Source organism: Ailuropoda melanoleuca, chromosome 3, assembly GCF_002007445.2.
Source record: "Ailuropoda melanoleuca isolate Jingjing chromosome 3, ASM200744v2, whole genome shotgun sequence".
In the NCBI taxonomy this organism is placed as follows: Eukaryota; Metazoa; Chordata; class Mammalia; order Carnivora; family Ursidae; genus Ailuropoda; species Ailuropoda melanoleuca.
In genome coordinates, this window is record NC_048220.1 from 147,375,461 (window position 1) to 147,394,609 (window position 19,149).

Genomic DNA, 19,149 nt, shown 5'->3' on the forward strand with positions numbered 1-19,149 from the left:
GTCACACGTACCCACTCCCAGATGCCACAGGGCAAAAGCTGGGCTCTGGGGAGCCTCCCTGCTCTGCCCACTCACGCTCCTACATGAATGTAGGTAGTTGGACTGCAGAAGGACGGAGCCGGCCATGAAAGGGGCCAGAGACTCCCAACATCATGAACCCTGCACAGGTCCTAAGCTGCCAGACTCTGTGGGGCTGTGGTCAGGCCTCTCTCTCACGGAGCCACACAGAACCTGTCCACGGTGAATGTGTCCTCTGGGTGACGCCTTGTCTTTTTTGTTTGCTCCCTACTTTGTTTTCAGATAATTTTGTTCTAGATTTTCTGCTTTCTTCCTTTCAAAGTACAGTGCAACTGTTGTTTCAGATGTGTTTTCTCTGTTGGGGGTAGAGGCGTGGGAAACGCACCTGCTGACCTGAGCTGGTGTGTTCTTCCCAAAGATGGTACCACACCACACACAGTTCCCGGGAAAACCCTCAGGGCAAAGGACGAAGCCTTCCAGCTGCATGCAGAGCCCGCTCTGCGGCAAAGCCACACATTCAGCCACCGAAGGAAAGTCACAGCACTCATGAAAGTGTAAAATGAACACTCGCCAGAGGTCTTATTCAAGAGGGAAGAAGTGAGATTCAAAACCAGTCCAAAAAGCCCTTGAGAAGCTAGGTGCTCATAGGCAGTCAGGATAAGATTTCTGATGCAAAACTACCCTTTCTGATAACCCTACAGTGGCTTGGCTCCTCCATGACTTGAAAGCTTCAGAATTTTAGACAATTCCCTGATGTAGAGATGCAAAACCAGGGCAATGACTTCACGACAGGACTCAGAATTCATGCTGAGTTTTCTGGGCAAGAAACCCCAGCCTCATGCAGCCCCCCAGCTGTGGCCACGGATTGAAATGGTCCATTTCCTTGCAACCCCCCCACCCCTGAATCCCAACGTACTTCTAAAGAATAGGAAACTGACCTCATACAACATAGGTGTCTGGCAGAACGTCTCCAGGAGTCAAACAAACTGCATTATTTGCCATTTTAATACCTGGGCAGCTCCAGAGAAAAGCGTCTGGTCCCACTCTCCTAACACCTTCGAGTGGTGAATGGAAAGTCCAGTATTTGCCTGGATCTCATCCTAGGGGGCTATACGAGAGTTTGTAAATAGGCCTAAATCCCGCCCCCCTCGCCCCGGTGCCTCTGATCTCAGACACGTAGTATTTGGCGAGGGCATCTATAAACATATGGGATTTGTTTATATCATTTATCAAAAGTCCTGCCTTCCCTGCCTGAGATAAAAGAGATATGGAAGCATGTGATGACATTTAGACACGCTGCCGTCCTGCATAGGTGGGAGTCTTGCTAAGACGAAAGAGGGCACCTGGCACCCACTGTCCCCCCTTCAACTCGGAAGTGCTGGAGCTCCTTTCTGTCTGGGTGTGACCCCGCCTCCCTCCTGCCCCATGCTCAAGCAGGGCAGGTGGTGTTGAGGCCCTGGGGACTTGTGCCCATGGGGAATGGTGGGCTTCAGGGACGGCGGCAGGGAGAACAGGCTGGTACCACCCACTTCCCATGCAGTGACAGGGACACTTGGACAAACCAGGGCACTGTCACCACCGCGGCTCACACTTCACTGATGGCGGCGCAGCATCCCAGGACGGGAGCACCCAACCACAGATGCCCGTGCAGCCCCACCCTTGGGATTTGGACAGAGGTGGGTGGGGACACACTGGTGTCCACTGAGGGGTTGTGAGAAGAAGGGCATCAATTCTGCTGATGGACTATCAGAGCAACTCCTTGCTGTCACCACCACAAGGTGAACCTAAGTCATCAGCAGGCCGCAAGGTCGGTGACATGCTCAAGGGTGGGCAGTCAGACCAACTGCCACACGGTGCTGGTGATGCTGACTATGGGCAGGCAGGGAGTGCATGGTCTTCAGCCCCCCTCACCCCCGCAGAGCAGCCAGAGAGGAAGAGGGGCACCCGCTGCTCGGCCAGCTCCCTGAACGGCTTTTCCCAGTGCAGAGGCTGCAGCACATGGGGATGCCCCCTAATAACTGTTCAGAGACAAAGGACGGTTTGAGGCTGCAGTATATAAAATGCCTTCTTAAAAAAGATTTTATGAGATTAGTCACAACCAAAAACAACCTTAATTTTAACTCACAAGGCAGAAATTTGGAAAAAAAAAAAAAAAGGAAAAAGACCATAAAACACTATTTGCCGAGTCATATGGATTCAATATCAGATTGACATTCTGGTCCAGAATCATCATGCCAAATACTTTTACACATGTGGGACCGTCTTTCAAATATGCATCGCCAACGTTTGTTTTCTCCCGGTCTCTTTTAAATCCTACAAGAGTTTTGTGTTTTTTTAAACATGGTACATGGAAAATGAGGTCACTTTTCCAAGTGGAAAAAAGGATTCGGTCCCAAACTTAAGACTGAACTTTTTTTTACAGGGGAAAAAAAATCACATCTCTGTTCAGCTGCTGAAAGTCACGAAACGTGCACCTGCCACTCAGGGAGGCAGCGGGGCCAGCGCCTCCCACTCTGCTGGCCTTGCCAGACACTGCCACCACCCGCAGCCCCTCTGAGGGGATAAAGGCAAACGTCTGAAAAACCCAGGACTTCCTTTGGCAAACCCTTTGAATATCCTGAGCTCGTCCAGTCCCGTGGCAGAAAACATAGCCAGCAAGTACTTCAAAGATCATTTTCTCAAGGTCAGAGCAGAGGAACAAAAATTCTAAAGGGCCCCTCATTGCTCCTCCCTGGAATAAAGGGACGAGGGGAGCTGCGCACTCCCCTGAGAGCCGTCGCCATGGTTACAGAGCAACAACACAAGGCCAAGCCCGCTAGTCACTAGTCACGCGAGCGAGGGGGCACCGGGCAGCTGCTGGGCCTTGCTGGAGCCAGATCACTCGCAGCCTCTCCATGGGGCCTGTGTGCGTGCGAGGCACGTTCCTGCTCAGGGAGCGGAATGACTGGCTGTTTATAGATCCCACAAACAGTAAACTCAGCCTTGAATTTCTGCCACGAAGCTGCAACGGCACTTGAAAACGGTTCTTGAAAGATGCAGTTGGCTGACCATGGCAGGACCACAGAGATGGAGGCAGGCGTGGGCCCTCAGGCCTCCTCAGTCTAGCTGGGGCCCCCGCTCTGGTTAATCCACTGCCCCTGGGCTCCCTGGGCCTTCTCTGCCACGGGAGCCACATTCCTGATGCAGGCACCAGGGGAGGGGAGGTGCCAGGACAGGGCGGGTGGGTTTCTGGGCCATCAGCAGGAACACCTGCTCTGGAGCCGTCCCAGCCTCGCCGTGCCCAGGGGGATGGAACCCAGAACTGGGTGCAGGCTGCGATGTCAAACATGTACTCCCCTTCCCTGGTGCAAGGCTGCTGCTTCAAAGACACTCAACCATGTGCTGCCTGTTCAGCTCTGTGGCCTTGGGCAAGTGAAGTAACCTCTCTGGGCCTCAGTGTCCTCATCTGAAAAATGAGAATGACAGCAGTGACCACCGATGAGGGTTAAATGGGCCCTGCCCCACATAGAGTGAGCGTAGAATCAATATTGGCTATTACTACTACTGATGGTAATCACAATTACAACCAGAATGCAGTATTTTGTGCCGGACATGTGATTTTGATACCAGAAATGCTGAAATGATTTCAAGGTGAGAATAAAACCTATATTTTAAAACGGATCTACTTCCTGAGTACAAATATCTTAGTATGAAGTTTACTTCATGAAAAGCCAGCCCAGTTAGGGACAATCAGTAAGTAAATGCTGTTGGGGCGCCTGGGTGGCACAGCGGTTAAGCGTCTGCCTTCGGCTCAGGGCGTGATCCCAGCGTTGTGGGATCGAGCCCCACATCAGGCTCCTCCGCTATGAGCCTGCTTCTTCCTCTCCCACTCCCCCGGCTTGTGTTCCCTCTCTCGCTGGCTGTCTCTATCTCTGTCAAATAAATAAATAAAATCTTTAAAAAAAAATAAGTAAATCCCGTTGATGGGCCTGAGGGTCCGTTTAGAGGAAGCAGGCCCGTCTTGCCAGGGGGTCCTGATGGTTGGAGGGTTGCACCCTTCTGAACCCCAAAATCTCTGAGCACAGCCTGGACCACCTGCCTCAGCCTGGCTACCATGGGTCACTCCAGACCTTCTGGGTCAGAGCGTGCCTCGGGACAAGTTCTGGATCTTTCCTCCACACGTGGGCAGCTCTACACTCAGGAGAGTCCGAGCCTGCTTTGTCCCCCACCCCCCACTTCGGAGCAGCAGGAAGGAGGGGGTAGCGCTGGGGGGCTGGGGTGGCTTGGGGATAAACCCCTCACCAGCGGAAAACCACAGTCAGGAAGGAGGGCCACCACGGCCAACCCTATAGACCTGGGAGGGGGCTGGCCGCCTTGTCCTAAGGAGGAGTCGGGGTGTGAGCCTGGGGTGCTGGTGGGCAATCCCCAACACCCCCGGGGTGGCACACTCCAAGACGGAACAAGTCAAGCGGTGGGGCTTCCCACCAGGCCCTCCAGAGCCCAGGTGGCAGGCAGGTTCTCAGGCTCCCAGAGGTTTAGCCGCTCCCCTATGAACCCAGGATGACCCAGAGCTGGCCCGAAGGTCCTCCCAAATGCCGTCTCTTCTTGTAGTCATTAAAACTTCGCATAGAGACTCCGGTTTGCAATTTCTCAGTGTTCACAGATGAAGACGTTAAAATGGCGAAGTGAACAAGAGTTACAACACGTGGCCCAGCACTGCTGTGCTCCTTCCACGGGCTTCCCTACCAGGGGTTGGCCCAGGACCTTCACCTTGTTCTGGAATCACCTGCTGGGGACCTTCCCAGTGACTGTGAGCTCAGTGGGGGCAGGGCCTGCGACACACGTGTCTAAGCCTAGGAGACCCCAACAGAGCAGGGCCAGAGTAAACACACTGATCACTAAGCAGTGAGGGGGACCCAGTGAGCCCCACTCAGTGCCTGAGGGTGGTTAGGGGCTTATGGGAATGGTCAGAAGTTCACGGTGCATGGTGGAAGGTTCACAGTGGACAACTGGGGTCTCATGGTAGATGATGGGGGTTCACAGTGGAAGGTCAGGGCTCATGGTGGATGGTCAGAGGGCTAATAGACAGTGGGGGGTTCACAGTAGAGAGTCCCTAATGACCTAAAAGCCACAAAGAGGCCAAGCCTGGTCAGGTCCCAGACACCTGATCCATCTGCAGAGATGGGGCCAGGAGCCGTGCACTTCTGACCCCACAGGGGGGTCACTGGATGGGCACAACCTCTTCGGCCAGTGCAAGACAATGTTGAGAAGTGGCACGAGCTGGTGGGCACTGCGCTCAGGTCAGCCTGGGAGGCCGCATGCATATCGTCAGGCCGGCAGCAGGGCCTGGGGGTGAGGTGGAGGGGCTGTCCTAGGGGGCTTGCCTTCCTGGCCTGAGGGCTCTGTCGAACCCCTGAAAGAAACTGAAAGGGGCTTCAGAAGACTGGGTCCAGCAGGTACAGCAGAAGATAATCAAAGGCAGATTTATCAGAGCAGAAACACCAAAGAGCAAGCAGGAGGCTGGGGACCAGAAGGTGCAGCCACAGGGGGACACTCGAGGGTCGCAGGGTCCACGGCCTATGCCACAGCCTGCGCCACAAGGGGAACCAAGATAAGGGGGACACTCTAGGATTGCGGTGTTCACAGCCTGTCACCTGCCATGGGTCCCCAGAAACACACCAGCAATTGCCCTGGTCTCCCCACTCCCATCTTTCAGAAGTCGGGACAGAGGTGGTCACGGGATTACCCCTCCTGAAGCCAGTCGACCTGAGGGGGCCAGCCTGAGCAGGCGGTGGGGGGTGGGGAGTGGCCCCTGCCCTTGCTCCTGACCAGAGCCCCCCTGTCCAAGTCCCAGTCCCCTCTCAGTGGGCTGGGACCCCCCCCACACACCTACACTGTGCCCCCATGCCTGACAGCTCTGCCCTGTCCTCCAGGTCAATTTCTACTGTGCCCCCTTTCCGTAGCAGCCAACCCCAAGTTTTGGTCATGAGTTTGCTGGGGTTTTGTGCCTGCTCTTCCCAGCCTGTGTTTCTGGGGACTGGTCTCTTAATATAGCCAAGTACCAAGTGGAGGGGCCACAGAAGGAGACAGGCTGTCTCGTGAGGTCCAGTGGGAGGGTGGGTTTGTAGGTGTTTCTTCAGAAGAGCCATGGCCTGAAGGTGAGAAGTCTCTGTGCTTGTTGTACTTTCGGGTCTTGGAACTTGTCCAGAAACCATGCCAGCATGGCTCTCGGCTCCCTGCAGCTCCCTCCAGGCCCCCCGGACAGTGCCCCGCATGAGTCACCATCCCCAGGCCCAGGAGTGCCGGGAGCTGCTGGGACCCCTCCCCGAGGATCCTGCGGCAGCCCTCAGCTCAGTACACAGAACACAACCGGCCTTCACCCACATTCCCTCCCGGCAGTTTGTTCAATCAAACATGGACACAGGGCTTCCTGGCCAGCACAGGCTCTGGCTCCTCCTCCCCAAAATCAGGCCCAGGAGGATAACAAGAGGAACCCCAGAAAAGCCGTCGGGGGCTGGAGAGGGAAGGTGAGGCAGGGGCTGGGGCTTGGGGGCAGAGAATGGTGGAAGGAGGAAATCTTCTGTTCTATTGCTGCCCAGGGACCGCCTCCCCTGATGGGACAGGGAGAGGGCCAGCTGGAGGGGGCAGCCCAGGCCGGGGCTCCCGCCCAAGGTGGGCCAGCACCCCCTCCCCTCCTTGAGCCCTGCCTGCCCAGCACACAGCTCATCAGAGCAGGGACAGAGCACATGGAGCAGCATGGGGGGCTCAGAACAGAAAGGGGAGTGTGAATTTTAAAAAATATATTTCAGGAGATAAGACATCAGCAAAATGAAATAAGAACAAGAAATGTGACGAATGAATCAAGTGGCAATAGTGGGTATGAAACTGTAACCGAGGAAATAAAACAGTCCAGGATATGGCGTGACAGACACGCACACAGGGCAGCCGGCCGGGAGGAGTGCTCTCCTGAAGGGCGGTGGGGAAGGAAGACCAGACAGAACGTGGAAGAAAACCCAGCAACGGGAGGGCGGACGAGGGAGCGCCGACATCTGGGTAAGAGCACCCCCAGAAGACAAAAGCAGGAGTGGAGAGGCGGTATGTGACACAAAGACAGAAATGAGACGTCCAGACTGAGGACCGAAGACCGCAGATGGAAGGAACCGGGCCGCACGTAGCCGAAACGAAAAGTGCACAGCACAGCAAGCTTCGGGAAGGTCAGAGCCCCCGGCGAGCAGGCGCCCTGCATATGCCCCCACCGGCCACTCTGCCACGGCCGCAACAGGGGGCTGCACACGACGGACCCAGTCCCTGACCGCGGATAGAAAGAAGTTCAAACCCAATATCCTATATTCAGCCAAATTATCCAAATGTGAAGGCATAACACGCTCCGGCATGAGACCCAGGGAGACGTCACACCGCGACCCCCAGCGCTCACCCTCCAGGGAAAGCTCTCAGGAGAGAAACACACCCAGGCCGCAGACGTGGCCAGGGGGCGTCCATACGACGTGAGGACCAGAGACAAGAACCTGTGCCGTGCAGAATTCAACTTCGAGACAGAGTCAACACACAGTTATCGGAGAGCAGAGGCCTGAGAGTGTGTGTGAGCCCGAGAACTGCAGAAAACCAGCTGCTTGTTCGGCAGGCAGTCCCCGTAAGGACAAAAGCAGTTTTAAAAACTAGCGTTAGAAGGCTCAGTCTATTAACTGGAAAACTGGAGAGAAAGGAAAAAAGAAGCCAAAGAAAGTGCTGAGAGTGGAAAACACAAAATATGACGGCAGAAACCAGCCCCAAAGGAGCGTGACTACACGCGGTACCAAGAGGTGGGCGCCCTCGACAGGACGCAGCGCGCGGAAAGGACTGTCCGTGTGTGTCTGCAGGAGACACGCTTAAGAAGAGACCCAAGAGCTGACAATCAAAGGTTGGAAGAGATCCACCCAGCAGTGAGATGCCCAGGGAGCTGGAGAGGCTTTAATTCTGATGAAACGTACTTTGGTGGGACGAAGCGTGAACGCCGGGGGAGCGAGATGTCAGGGCCTGTCAGAACTGGCCCACCAGGCCCGCTCGAGAGCAGCTGCAAGACTCCGGCTCCTGCAGGCTCACAGACAGTCGCTCTTAGGTTCCCCTGGGCTTCAGACATTTCCAGAGGGCAGCTGCCGGCCTGGAACCGCGTGTACCCGCCCACCGTCCTCACGCGGCTGTGTCACCACCCTGCATAAATCCACAAGCGGCAACTGAATGACCACAGGTCTCCTCAGCTGAGCCAGGTGGGTACTGACCCACGTACCCAGACCTCTGGTGTCCAGAGGCCCCCTCTACCCCTGCTGCTGGGGCCTCGGGCTGCAGGCCCCACACCGCTCTTCACCTCACTCGCAGACGAGACAGGCATGTGAGTCCCATGTAGGAGACAGCACCTTCCTCCCTCATCTACAGGCACTTCCCCGTGGCCTTCCGGGTGAGACCCAGACTCCTGAGGCTCGGTACTTTGCCTGAAACCTGCTCCTTCTCTCTGGGAACATTTGGGATTTTCTCATTGCCACCGGGTAGGGGGGTGGAGGGACGGGGTGGAATTTCAGAAAGGCGAACACCCTGGTCCTTTCCATCCACTGTGCTGGCCACGCAGGGGGACCTTCAGGCCGGAAACCCAGCCCTCGGTTCTGGGAAACCCTCCTGGACAGTTTCCGCCCCCGATCTTTCTGGAAATGGAGCCTGCAGGCCTCTCGGGGCCTATATTCTCCACCTAGCTTCCTTTCCCTCTTGGTGAAGCTGAAGTGACCCTTCAGCGTCCACTCTGGGCCTTTCCACGGTTCCTAAGTTTGCTCTCATGCTTCTAATTCTTGAGCTCTTTCCAAGACCTCTGAATATTCCCTTTTGCGGCACCTGTTTTCATTTCGTGGACGCTGGGAGGAGGTGCCCGACATCAGCTGGTTGGTTTGTTTCCCTTGCTCACCCAAGCTGCCTCTCCTTGCCTGAAGGGTCTGCGACCCTCTTGTGTGCTGGAGTTTAGGGGCGGGCGGGGACAGCCGCCAGGAAGTCCCACACCCACGACGGAGCCGAGAACTCTGGTGGGGACAGCCCCGACGTGGGCATCTCTGGGTCCTGCTAGGCTATCAGGCTCCACAGAGGCGCTGGGCCCTTCCTCGTGCTGTGGGCCGAGGTCGGGTCAGCAGCTGGAGCGCAGCACCACCACCCACCCCAGCCAGGCCCCCAGATCCCGGCCCTCCTGTGCAGCGTGGGAGGGGCCGGTGGCTCACACCACGGGGCTGCGGGGCGGTGTGCCCCCGCGGAGTCTCTCTTGGACCAGAGGCGCCCTTGTGCTGGTTGTGCAGTCGTCTCCGAGGACAGGCGTCTGGGGTCCTGCGCCCGGTCACCACTGCTCCAAACGATTCCCATAGCTATTCCCCTTACTCCGTTATCAAGGACTTTGTGAAACTGTGACGGAACCACTGACTCCCTGATTCACAGCTTTTCCTTCTAAGTTCACCCACTAGGCTGTTCTGCTGGTGACTCCCATTCGTTCCCCAAGCGGCCACTCACCCCGCCTCTCGGCCCCTACCACCCTCAGGCTGCCCTGTGTCCCCACACCTGGGCTTCACCAGGACCCTTACTCGCATGGTCTCTGAACCCATGAGGGCTGGTTTGCCTGAGAAGCCCCGCAGTGCACCATGGGGCTGGGCCCACCCTGGCCCTCGCTCTGCCCTGGGTCAGCCCAGCCAGCCTTCCCTTTGAAGTGTCAGATGCTTGGGGTCCTTCGCTCTCAGGTTTCTGACGGAGTTCCGTCTTATCTTCTCTGTGAAATGCGTGGGGAAAATCCTCTATGATGCTGGTTCCGCCATGAGAACCCGTGTCCTTCAGACACCAGCCCCACCAGCCACAGCTCCCTCCTGCCACCTTCCTGTTCAGTCTGGCCAGCGGAATGGAAGGCCTCTGGGACTGTGCCCGAGTCTGACACACGCCACCCCATCCAGCCATCCCCAAAGGCTTTGAGGCTTGAAACAAGTCCTGAAAATGCTCTGTGTGTATAGAGTGAGACAGGCCTCTGGCTCTGACACCAGCCCTTCACCAGCCAGGCCTAAAGGGTTGCTTAGACACTGGCCTGGAGGGAGTCCCACAGGAAGCGGCAGTGGGGGCCAGTTCCAGCTCTGCCTTCGCTAGTATGTGACAGTGGGCAACCTACAGAACCACTCTGTGCCTCCATTTCCCCATCTGTAAAATGGTCACAACGACAGCATCTGCCTCATAAGACTATCCAGGATCAGGGAGTCCTGGTGGCTCAGAGCAACCCCAGCACATGGTGCCGAGCTCTGGCTTCAACAGCAGTGCAGGGCCTGGATCTTGGAGGTGAGAGAAGCCTGAGTTTCTGCCCCAACCTGCGCTCTAGCCTGAGGCCCCCTTGCCTGCAAAATGGACAGTCGTACTGTGCTGAAGAGTGGCCCCCAGATTCATGTGCACATAGAACCTGTGAAGGTGACCTTCTCCGGAAAAGAATCTTCGCAGCTGTAATTAAATTAGGGTGAGGTCACTCTGGATTAGGGTGGCCCCAAATCCACTATGACTGGTGTCCTTATTAGAGGAACACAGAAACACAGGGAAGACCGACTGTCAGCAGCCATAGGGGAGACTTGGGACATACTCTAGAGCCACCCGAAGGAACCCACCCCCCCACACTTGCTTTTGGCCCAGTGACACTGATTTTGGACTCCTGGGCTCCACAACGGTGAAGAGTCCATTTCTGTGGTCTGAGCCACATTCAAACAGCATGAACTTGAACTGCCATCACCGCCGTGCACTGCTCAGGCCACTGCTGTCCTCAGGAGCTCGAGCCGAGGCGTGTGGAGGCCAACGCCCCAGCCGCGTGCCCTCTGGGAGGACAGGCCTCACTCTGTCAACCAACAAGCTCAAAAGGCAGGTGAGCAGGTGTGTGTGCACGCAAGTGCCCGAGGGAAACTTGCCCCTCCCTGAGGTCCCCTCGGGACCCTGCTTTCTCTCCCCCTCCACCCTGACCGTGCACTCACCCACAGAACCACCACAGGGCAGTGGCGGCTGAGCTCCAAGAGAAATGGAGGGGTTGTAGCCGGAGGACCAGGAGGGGGATCCCAGGAGGGAGCAGATGTGGGAGGAGGAATCCCAACCTCTGTGTGTGACCTGACACGGTCCTTGCTCAGTCCAAGGGGTGTGTGTGGGGGACACGCCCAGAAAGGCAGAGCAGCGGCTCTGAGCAGGGCTGTGCTAGACGCTGCCCTGGCCCAACAGGACCTGTGCGGGGAGCCCAGCTGGCACGGCAGCACCCTCTCCGGGAAAGAGCCTTCTGGCTGAGCCCACTGCCCCAGGGCAGCTGCCAACACAGGATGGAAGACAAGCGCCTCCCCTGAGGGTAGGAGAATGTCCAGGACTCAGCCTGAATGAGTTCCGCTTGCTGCGATGACAGATTACTACAGACCTAGAGGCTGAAAACCACACACTTGAAATATGTTAATATAAATGAATTGGAAGTAAAACGATGAAACAAGATACGCCAAGCAAACAGTAATCAAAAGAAGGCTTGGGTGCCTATATTAGTATCAGACAAAGTAGACGTCAGAGCAAGGAAAATTACCAAGAAGAAGGAGGCGTTTTACATAATGGTAATGACAGAAGGGTCAATTCATGAAGAAAGCACAATCATCCTAAGTGAATATGTACCCTACAACAGAACTTTTAACACGCAAGACAAAAACTGATAGAACTGACGTTAAGCGTCTGCCTCGGCTCAGGGCGTGATCCCGGAGCTCTGGGATCGAGCCCCACATCAGGCTCTTCCACTGGGAGCCTGCTTCTTCCTCTCCTACTCCCCCTGCCTGTGTTCCCTCTCTCGCTGGCTGTCTCTCTCTCTCCGTCAAATAAATAAATAAAAATCTTAAAAAAAAGAAACAAAAACCTGATAGAACTGAAAGGAAAAATACAAAAATCTACAATTATACTAGAAGGTGTTAACCCTTGTCTCTCAGGTTGAGATGAGACAAAAAATCAACAAGGATGTAAAGGACTTGAACACTGTCGGCCAACTTGATGACACTGATGTTTACAGAACACCTCACCCAGTGACAGAGGTCAAATGGGGGCCCACTTCCTGGTTCGTGGATGGCTTTTTGCTGTAACCCATAGGGCAGACGGGCCAAGGGGCCTCTCTGGGGTCCCTTTTGTAAGGCATAAATCCTATTCATGACACTCTGCCCGCACGACTTAAGCTCCTCCCGAAGGCCTTGCCCCCCCAACACCTTCACACTGGGTTTCTGGTCCAGTATGAACGTAAATCATATTAACTGGGCAGGGGAGGAATACAAATATTCAGTCCATAGCAACGATCAATGAAACCAATAGTTGTGTCTTTGAAAAAAAATCCATTTGAAAATGAATCAATGTAACCCATAATATTAACAGGCTGGAAGAAAACAGCCATGATCATAGATCTCAATAGACGCAGACAAAGCATTTGACAAAACTTAGTATCCATTTGTAATATGAACTCTCAGAAAATAAGGAATAGAGGGAAATTTCCTAATCTGATATAAGGCATCTACAAAAACCAGAACAAACAAAACCTGAAAAACAAATCTAAGCCAATATCATACTTGACACTGAAAGGCTGCAGGTTTCTCCTTACGACCAGGAACAAGACTGACAGACATGTCCCCTCTCCTCCTCTATCTGCTCAGGAAACCCCGAAGGGCAACGAGGCAAGAAAAATAAAGTGTGGAGACTGAACAAGTAGATACAAACTGTCTCTATTTTCAGACGACATGATAATCTGTTAGAAATTCCCACAGAATCTACAAAAGAAAAAAAAAAGCTCCCAGAATTACTAATGAATTCAGCAAGTTCACAGCTACAAAGTCAACCTAGAAAAGTAAGTCATTTTTATGGTATTCTATTTCTAGATAGTAATGGATTTCTATATAGTATTGGAATATAGTATATTTTTATACAGTGATAGAAATTGAAATTAAGCAACAGTTCTGGTTATGATAGCAACAGAAACAGAAAATATCTGGGTATAAATCAAACAATATACACAGGATCTCCATGCCGCACACTACAGACACAGATGAAAGCAGCAAAAGACCGAACAGTGTGCTCATGTATTAGGGGTCAGTACTGGCAGGTGTCAGTTCTCCCCAGCTTGACCTACTGATTTAACACAATCCCAATCCAAATCCCAGCAGGAAGTTTTATAGATAGCAACAAGCTAACTGTAAAATTTATATGGAAAGACAGAGAAACCTAGAGAAGCCAAAACAATTTCTGAAAAAGTACGCAAATTGGAAGATTCACACTACCTGATTTCAACACTTGTTCTAACGCTGCCGTGACTGAGGCAGGCTGGTGCCTGTTTGTGAAAGGTCGTGCACACAATCAACGGCAGATCAGAGTCCAGAAACAGATTCACAAAACTAGGGCAAACACGAGGATATTAATATGCAAAATGAGTATATCTCAGCCCAAACCTCACACCTTGAACCAAAGTTAACTAAAAATGAGTCATAAGCCTGAATGTAAAACAGGAAACTCTAAAACTTTGGAGGCAAACATAAAATAAAAATCTTTTCAACCTAGGTTAGGTAAAGAGTTTTCAAGTGTGACACCAATATAATGATAAGTTGGGCTTTGTCAAAATTAAGTACATTCATTCTCTGCGAGACCGTGTCGAGATAATGAAAAGACAAGCCAGACTAGAAGCAAACACTAACAAATCTACATGCAACCAAGATCGTGCGTCCAGAATGCACGAAGAACTCCAAAGTCAGAAGGAAGGAAGCAAACAACCTGATTTTGTAAGTGGGCAAATATTTGAACAGACAGCTTCCAAAGGGGCTCTATCGGCAAATACGCAGACGAGAAGACGCTCAGTCACAAGGGTATGGACACTCCCGTCCACGCTTACCACACAACCCAGCAACCATACACGTGGTTATGACCCAGGCAAAACCAAAACCTATGTTCACAGAAAAATCTGCATGTGGGTGTTTGTTGCAACTTTATTCATAAACACCAATCCTGGAAATCAAACATCCCTCAACGTAGTTAGGTGGACAAGCACACTGAGATGCGTGCACACCACAAAATGACACCACCAACCACGCTACACGCAGCCACGTGGTTGGGTCACAGCTACTCTTGCTGGTGCCCAAGCTCCCTGCTGTAGGAACCCACCCCGGGCATCCTGAGAATGGCAGCTGAGAGGGCCACAAGGGCCGGAGAACGTGGGTGTGGCGGCCGGGATACTGCATGTGGGCAACCCAGGGAAATCTGGGCACAACGGAATTGTGCATCCTCATGATGATGACGGCCACAGCACCCGCCAATAAGAACAAATTTTAGCGTGCATGAACTTAAAGATGAATGTTAGAAAGTGTACCCATGGTACACTTGAACTCCAGCTAGCATCAGGTGGCCAGTAGACCACAGCTCCTGCTAGCCCGCTGCCACGTCCACATTAAACACTACAGCCCACCATAAAAGCAAGAATAGAAGCTCAGGACACTGCTATTTGTGACCTAATATGTATGTTTCCAGAACCTGCCTATCCTACCTCACACCTCCCCTGTCACCCCATGCCCAGTGCCTTTGCCAAGGTGCTCGCTGGGCAGCCCCCCTGGCCATCCATCCTGGCTTCTTGAGGGGGTCACGGGCCCAAGAGCACTAACCACGGACAAAGAAACACCAGGCCTTGCCCCAAACCCAACAGGGACCCTGGACCCCCAACAGCTCCGAATCTTGGTTTTTTCATCTTAAAATAGCAGACATTAAGACCACAGGCCTTTCAAGTGAGTGCCAGCTCTAAATTTTTATGAATTTATGATGCCTGCCATAAACCTCTCATTTTTTCCAGTTTGTCTTTAAGAGACTGAAGATTGGAAATAAAAGCTAGATTTTCTTGTTATTGTGGCTTGATTTGTTTATTTTGCTGTTAGGGAATATTTTTAAACTTCAAAAAGAGTCTCTAATTCCAGAGTTTGAGAACCCCCGCACTAGAAATGCAGTGAGGAGAACACTCACCATACAGCTAGCCTGTTTCCATTCTGAGGGAACTTCCAGAAACTTCTGTGGTCACAGAGAACGTGTTACAAGAGGTGGCGGAAGGAGACTTCAGTCTACACTATGGAGTGGGGCAGGGAGCCAGCAGGACAGCCCCTGTGCCAGGGCAAACTGACCCACAGCCTCGGGTCCTGGCCCAGAGGGTCACTCTCCAAACACTCACACCCTGGGCCAGTGGCAGGTATGGGGCCAGCACCACCCCTCCCGCCCTCCCATCCCTGAGGGAACTGGTCTGCTTCCCAGGCTCAGGCCTGGTCACTTCCTGGGCTTCAGCTTATTGCCTCAGTGCCACGTCCACGTCCACGCCCTGAGGCCCTCAGGGGAGACCTGGTCTGTGTGCAGAGGGCCGGAGAGCTGCTGGGGACCCACAGAGGGGCCAGAGGGTGGTGGTGTGGACATGTGTGGTGCGGACATAGCAGTCCCCTGGGCTCCCAACAGGAGACCAGGGCGCTGTGTGCACACGCTTCTGTGTTTGTAGTTAGCACACAGTTTAAAGATTTCATGTGTAAGATTTTATTACCTTAATTTTGAACATAAATTAGAAAAAGAGCAATGCCAGTCATCTATCGCCAAGAATAAAACTCAAGCTGCCACAATATTTTCCAGCCCCAAGCTTACTAGCACTGACTGAAAAATCCAACTTTAAAGGAAAAATTAATATTTAAGAATCCACTTCCGAAAAACATGATAAATAATGAAGTATGGAAATACTTCCTCTATGGAACCACAATATTTCTAAGAGCTCCTCTGTTGCCAAAGCCATGCTCTGCTCCAGACGGGACTGAACCTGCAGGGACTCTAAGAACGGGGTCCCCAGTCACCCACCACACTGAATTCTCATGGAGATTAAACCCAAGTATGTACTTTCTCATGTTTTTATTTTTTAAAAAGGAAGTGATTTATAAGCTCCTTGATCTTCACGAGAACAATCACGTCAGCAGGGGTGAAGGCCTTGGGGGGATGTGGAAGGTATGTGGGGTTGTGGGGGTCTCTTGGGGACCGATGGGGGTCATGGGGGATCATGGGGGCCATGGTAAGTCATGGAAAGCCATGGGGTCGTGGTGGTCCCTTAGGGACCACGGCGGGGGGGTATAAGGGGTCATGGGAGGCCATAGGGGGTGGGAGGGTCCCTGTAAGGACTGTGGGAGGCCATGGAGCTGTGGGAGGCTGTGGGAAATCCCCGGGGACCATGAGGGTCCCTTGGGGACCATGGGTGGATTTGGGGGGCCATGGATCATGGGGGTCTCTGTGGGGATTATGGGAGATATGGGAGTCAGGGGGGTTCCTGTGGGGACTATGGGAAATATGGGGGTTGTGGGGAGCCATGGGGAGTCACGGGTCATGGTAAACAAGCAGGAACCCCCAGATTGCAGACACAAGCATCTCTGGCTGCCCTCCAATCAGCCCAGATATTTTCCATCTGTCCATCTGTCAGACGGCAGATGGTAGCACCCTGTCCTGCGCCCTCCCTTCAGGTGAGGCAAAGTGAGGTCATCTCAGGCTGAGGTGCCCGAGAAGCATGTCCCCACCACCATAGCCCACGCGCCAAACAGCTGAGCACCCAGGAATTCACACGCAGACAGTGGGAAGCTGCTGACATGTCAGGGAGAGCATCGAGGTGAGACGTGGACTGGAGGGTGGGCAGCAGGAAGCAGGAGGGGTGAGCCTAGGGGACAATCTCTGTCCCCTGTCCTCCATGAGGTAGCCAGCACCCCCTGGGAGGACACAGCGAACAGCAAACCACTGAGATCGTTCCCGTGGCGAAGGCACCAGGGCGGCAGCTCAGCCACGGGGCAGCGCCAGGCCAGCTGGCGGGTGAGGAGCGGGGCTCCACTTCAGGAAGTCCCTTCGGGACCCACCTGCAACAGGTCACTCTGGCTGCCACGGGGCAGCTGGGGTGCAGACAGAGCACCTGAGCGAGGCTGCTGCCAGCTACCCAGAAAGGGGGCTGATGGGCTCCAAGCAGACTCAGCATCATCGGCGTGAAAGGCACTGGTACGGCGCCGTCTCTGCCCTTCAGTGCGTCCGCCTGACAGATGGGTGGGCACGTGCAGCCGAGGACGCTTCACCTGGGGGGACGGAACCGCCCGCTAAACAGGGCTGGAGGCGGAGGACCTGGCATAGGGGTCCCAAGAGGACACGCAGGGGGACGTGGGGCCCGGCCCTTCTGGGACCGCCAGGCAAAGCATGGCCTCAGGGGCACCTCAGCAGCCGGTTACGGTCAGCCTGCACTTCCAGCCCCTCCTGAGACGGGGCAAACCAGGGCCCCCGCATCTGGCTGCTGGTGCAGGCAGCGACCCCCTCACTCTGGGCACAGCAGCTTGACCCAGCCCAGAAAGCTCCGTCTTGCCGTCCTATCTTACTTGAGAAACTGAGCCATGGCTTCCCCTGCCCCACAGGAAGCAGACCACACGAGAGGGCCAGGAAGGGCACAGCACCTCAGAGTCACCAGCGGCGGGAGGCCCCGTCTTGGGAAAAGGCTGACCCGGGCCCCTGATGCCCTGTGTGTAACACCAATAAATGGACCAGCTGGGCACACCTGCCGGATCCCGGGAAGCTCAGTGTGCAATTCTCTATCATTAATTCAAAAAAACAAAAAAACCTGCTTGATTTTTATTAGGTTCTTCCACTGACAAGTCAAACCAGAGAATGCAGAGTGAAAAACAGTTTTCAGATTTGAGGTCACTCCTGTTCTCTTGTCCCAACCTGCTGGACCTCACCCGGGCATCAGTGCCTGATCTCTGCGGCTCCCAGGGCCGTCCTGGGGCTCATCCTGCAACACTTCTAGTCAATTGCCAGCAGTCCAACCTGCCGGCGGGAGGGGACAGAGCCGGCCTACGCAGCGTGACAGGCGTGTGATCAAAGGGCAGCGGGCTCACCTCCAGCAGCAGCCTTCCCTCCAGCACCACGGATCTTCCGCTCAGACCGCAGTCTTCGGCTGAGGGGGCAGGTGAAGGGGCACTGGCCGCCGGCGGCCGTGGACACTTCTGCACGGCTGTCAGAGAAGAACAGTGCGAGGCCGTTAGCACCCTTCCTGGGCCCAGACCTGCTTACTTTCTTGTGTTTCCCCAGTTCTTGGCTGCCACCCTCCACAGGCAAAGCCACAGTCCCGAGCTGACCCAGGGTCTCCTCGGCAGGGCAGCCGGTGGGAGCACCAGTGTGATATTCAGGAGATCAGGTCATCTGGGCTGAGCCTGACCCCGAGGACCCCACCCTCATTCTGCCCCCGAGAAACAGCCCAGAGTCCCACCCTGCCTCAGGGACCGCCCCCCTGGGGTCCTCAAAGCTCCTCTCTGGAGACCCAAGCTCCAGCAGGTGCCCAAACTCAGCACTGCTGGTCTACAAAACTCTGACCACCCTCGGGGGTCCCGCGTGACCTCATCACGCCCCCAGCTCCCCCAACCCCTCCCCGCCCCCACCTGCTACGGAACAGCCCACATGGGCTGGCATGGGCTTCCCAGCTGGGAACGAAGCCCCAGGAAGGCCTGCCTGGCACGACTCAGGTGCCCTAGGTGTGGCAGTTTCCTGGTCCCCCTGACTCCCACCCCCAGTGTGGCTTCATCTCCGTCTTGGGGTGAAGAGCTCAGACATACAGACATGCAGGTCACACAGACAGACGTCATCCACATCCCAGCTCAAGAGCCCCTGTCGTGGGGTCCCCCTGTCGTGGGGACCCCTTGGCATGGGGAATTATGGAGGATCCCCTGGGGTTAGGGAAAGGGGCCTGGAGCCTCTGTGGAGGGCACGGCAGGGCATGGCAGGGCAGGAAGTGCCTTCCAGCTGCCCCTCGTGTTGGTTTCCAAACTGAAGCTGCAGGTAATGTCAGTGCAGCTTGGGGTCAAAGGGCCGTGATGAGGCAGACAGAACCCCTGGTCTTGGGAGAAAACAAACACGGAGCTTCAATCTCCCGCATTTTCTCTTTCAAAACCATCAAGCTGTGCTGACCTTCTCCCCGGGGACGTGCTGGTCTGCGGTGTTTGTGCTCTCCAGGTGGTGGTGCGTCCCCTGAGCCACCCTCAGACCCAGGGTCTGCTCCATACCCCCGCACCCCTGCCCCGCTACTAGTGAGCAGTGGATGGC

At 54.6% G+C, this 19,149-nt stretch overlaps 1 protein-coding gene across 1 annotated transcript in view; it reads right to left on the reverse strand.

The window, feature by feature from the left end:
* AHRR (aryl-hydrocarbon receptor repressor) overlaps positions 1-19,149 on the reverse strand; it is a 79,872-nt gene that overhangs the window by 26,362 nt on the left and 34,361 nt on the right. The window contains exon 4 of the mRNA XM_034657123.1: positions 17,949-18,064. Coding sequence (XP_034513014.1) covers positions 17,949-18,064 — 116 coding nt within the window. The remainder of the gene's footprint in view (positions 1-17,948; positions 18,065-19,149) is intronic.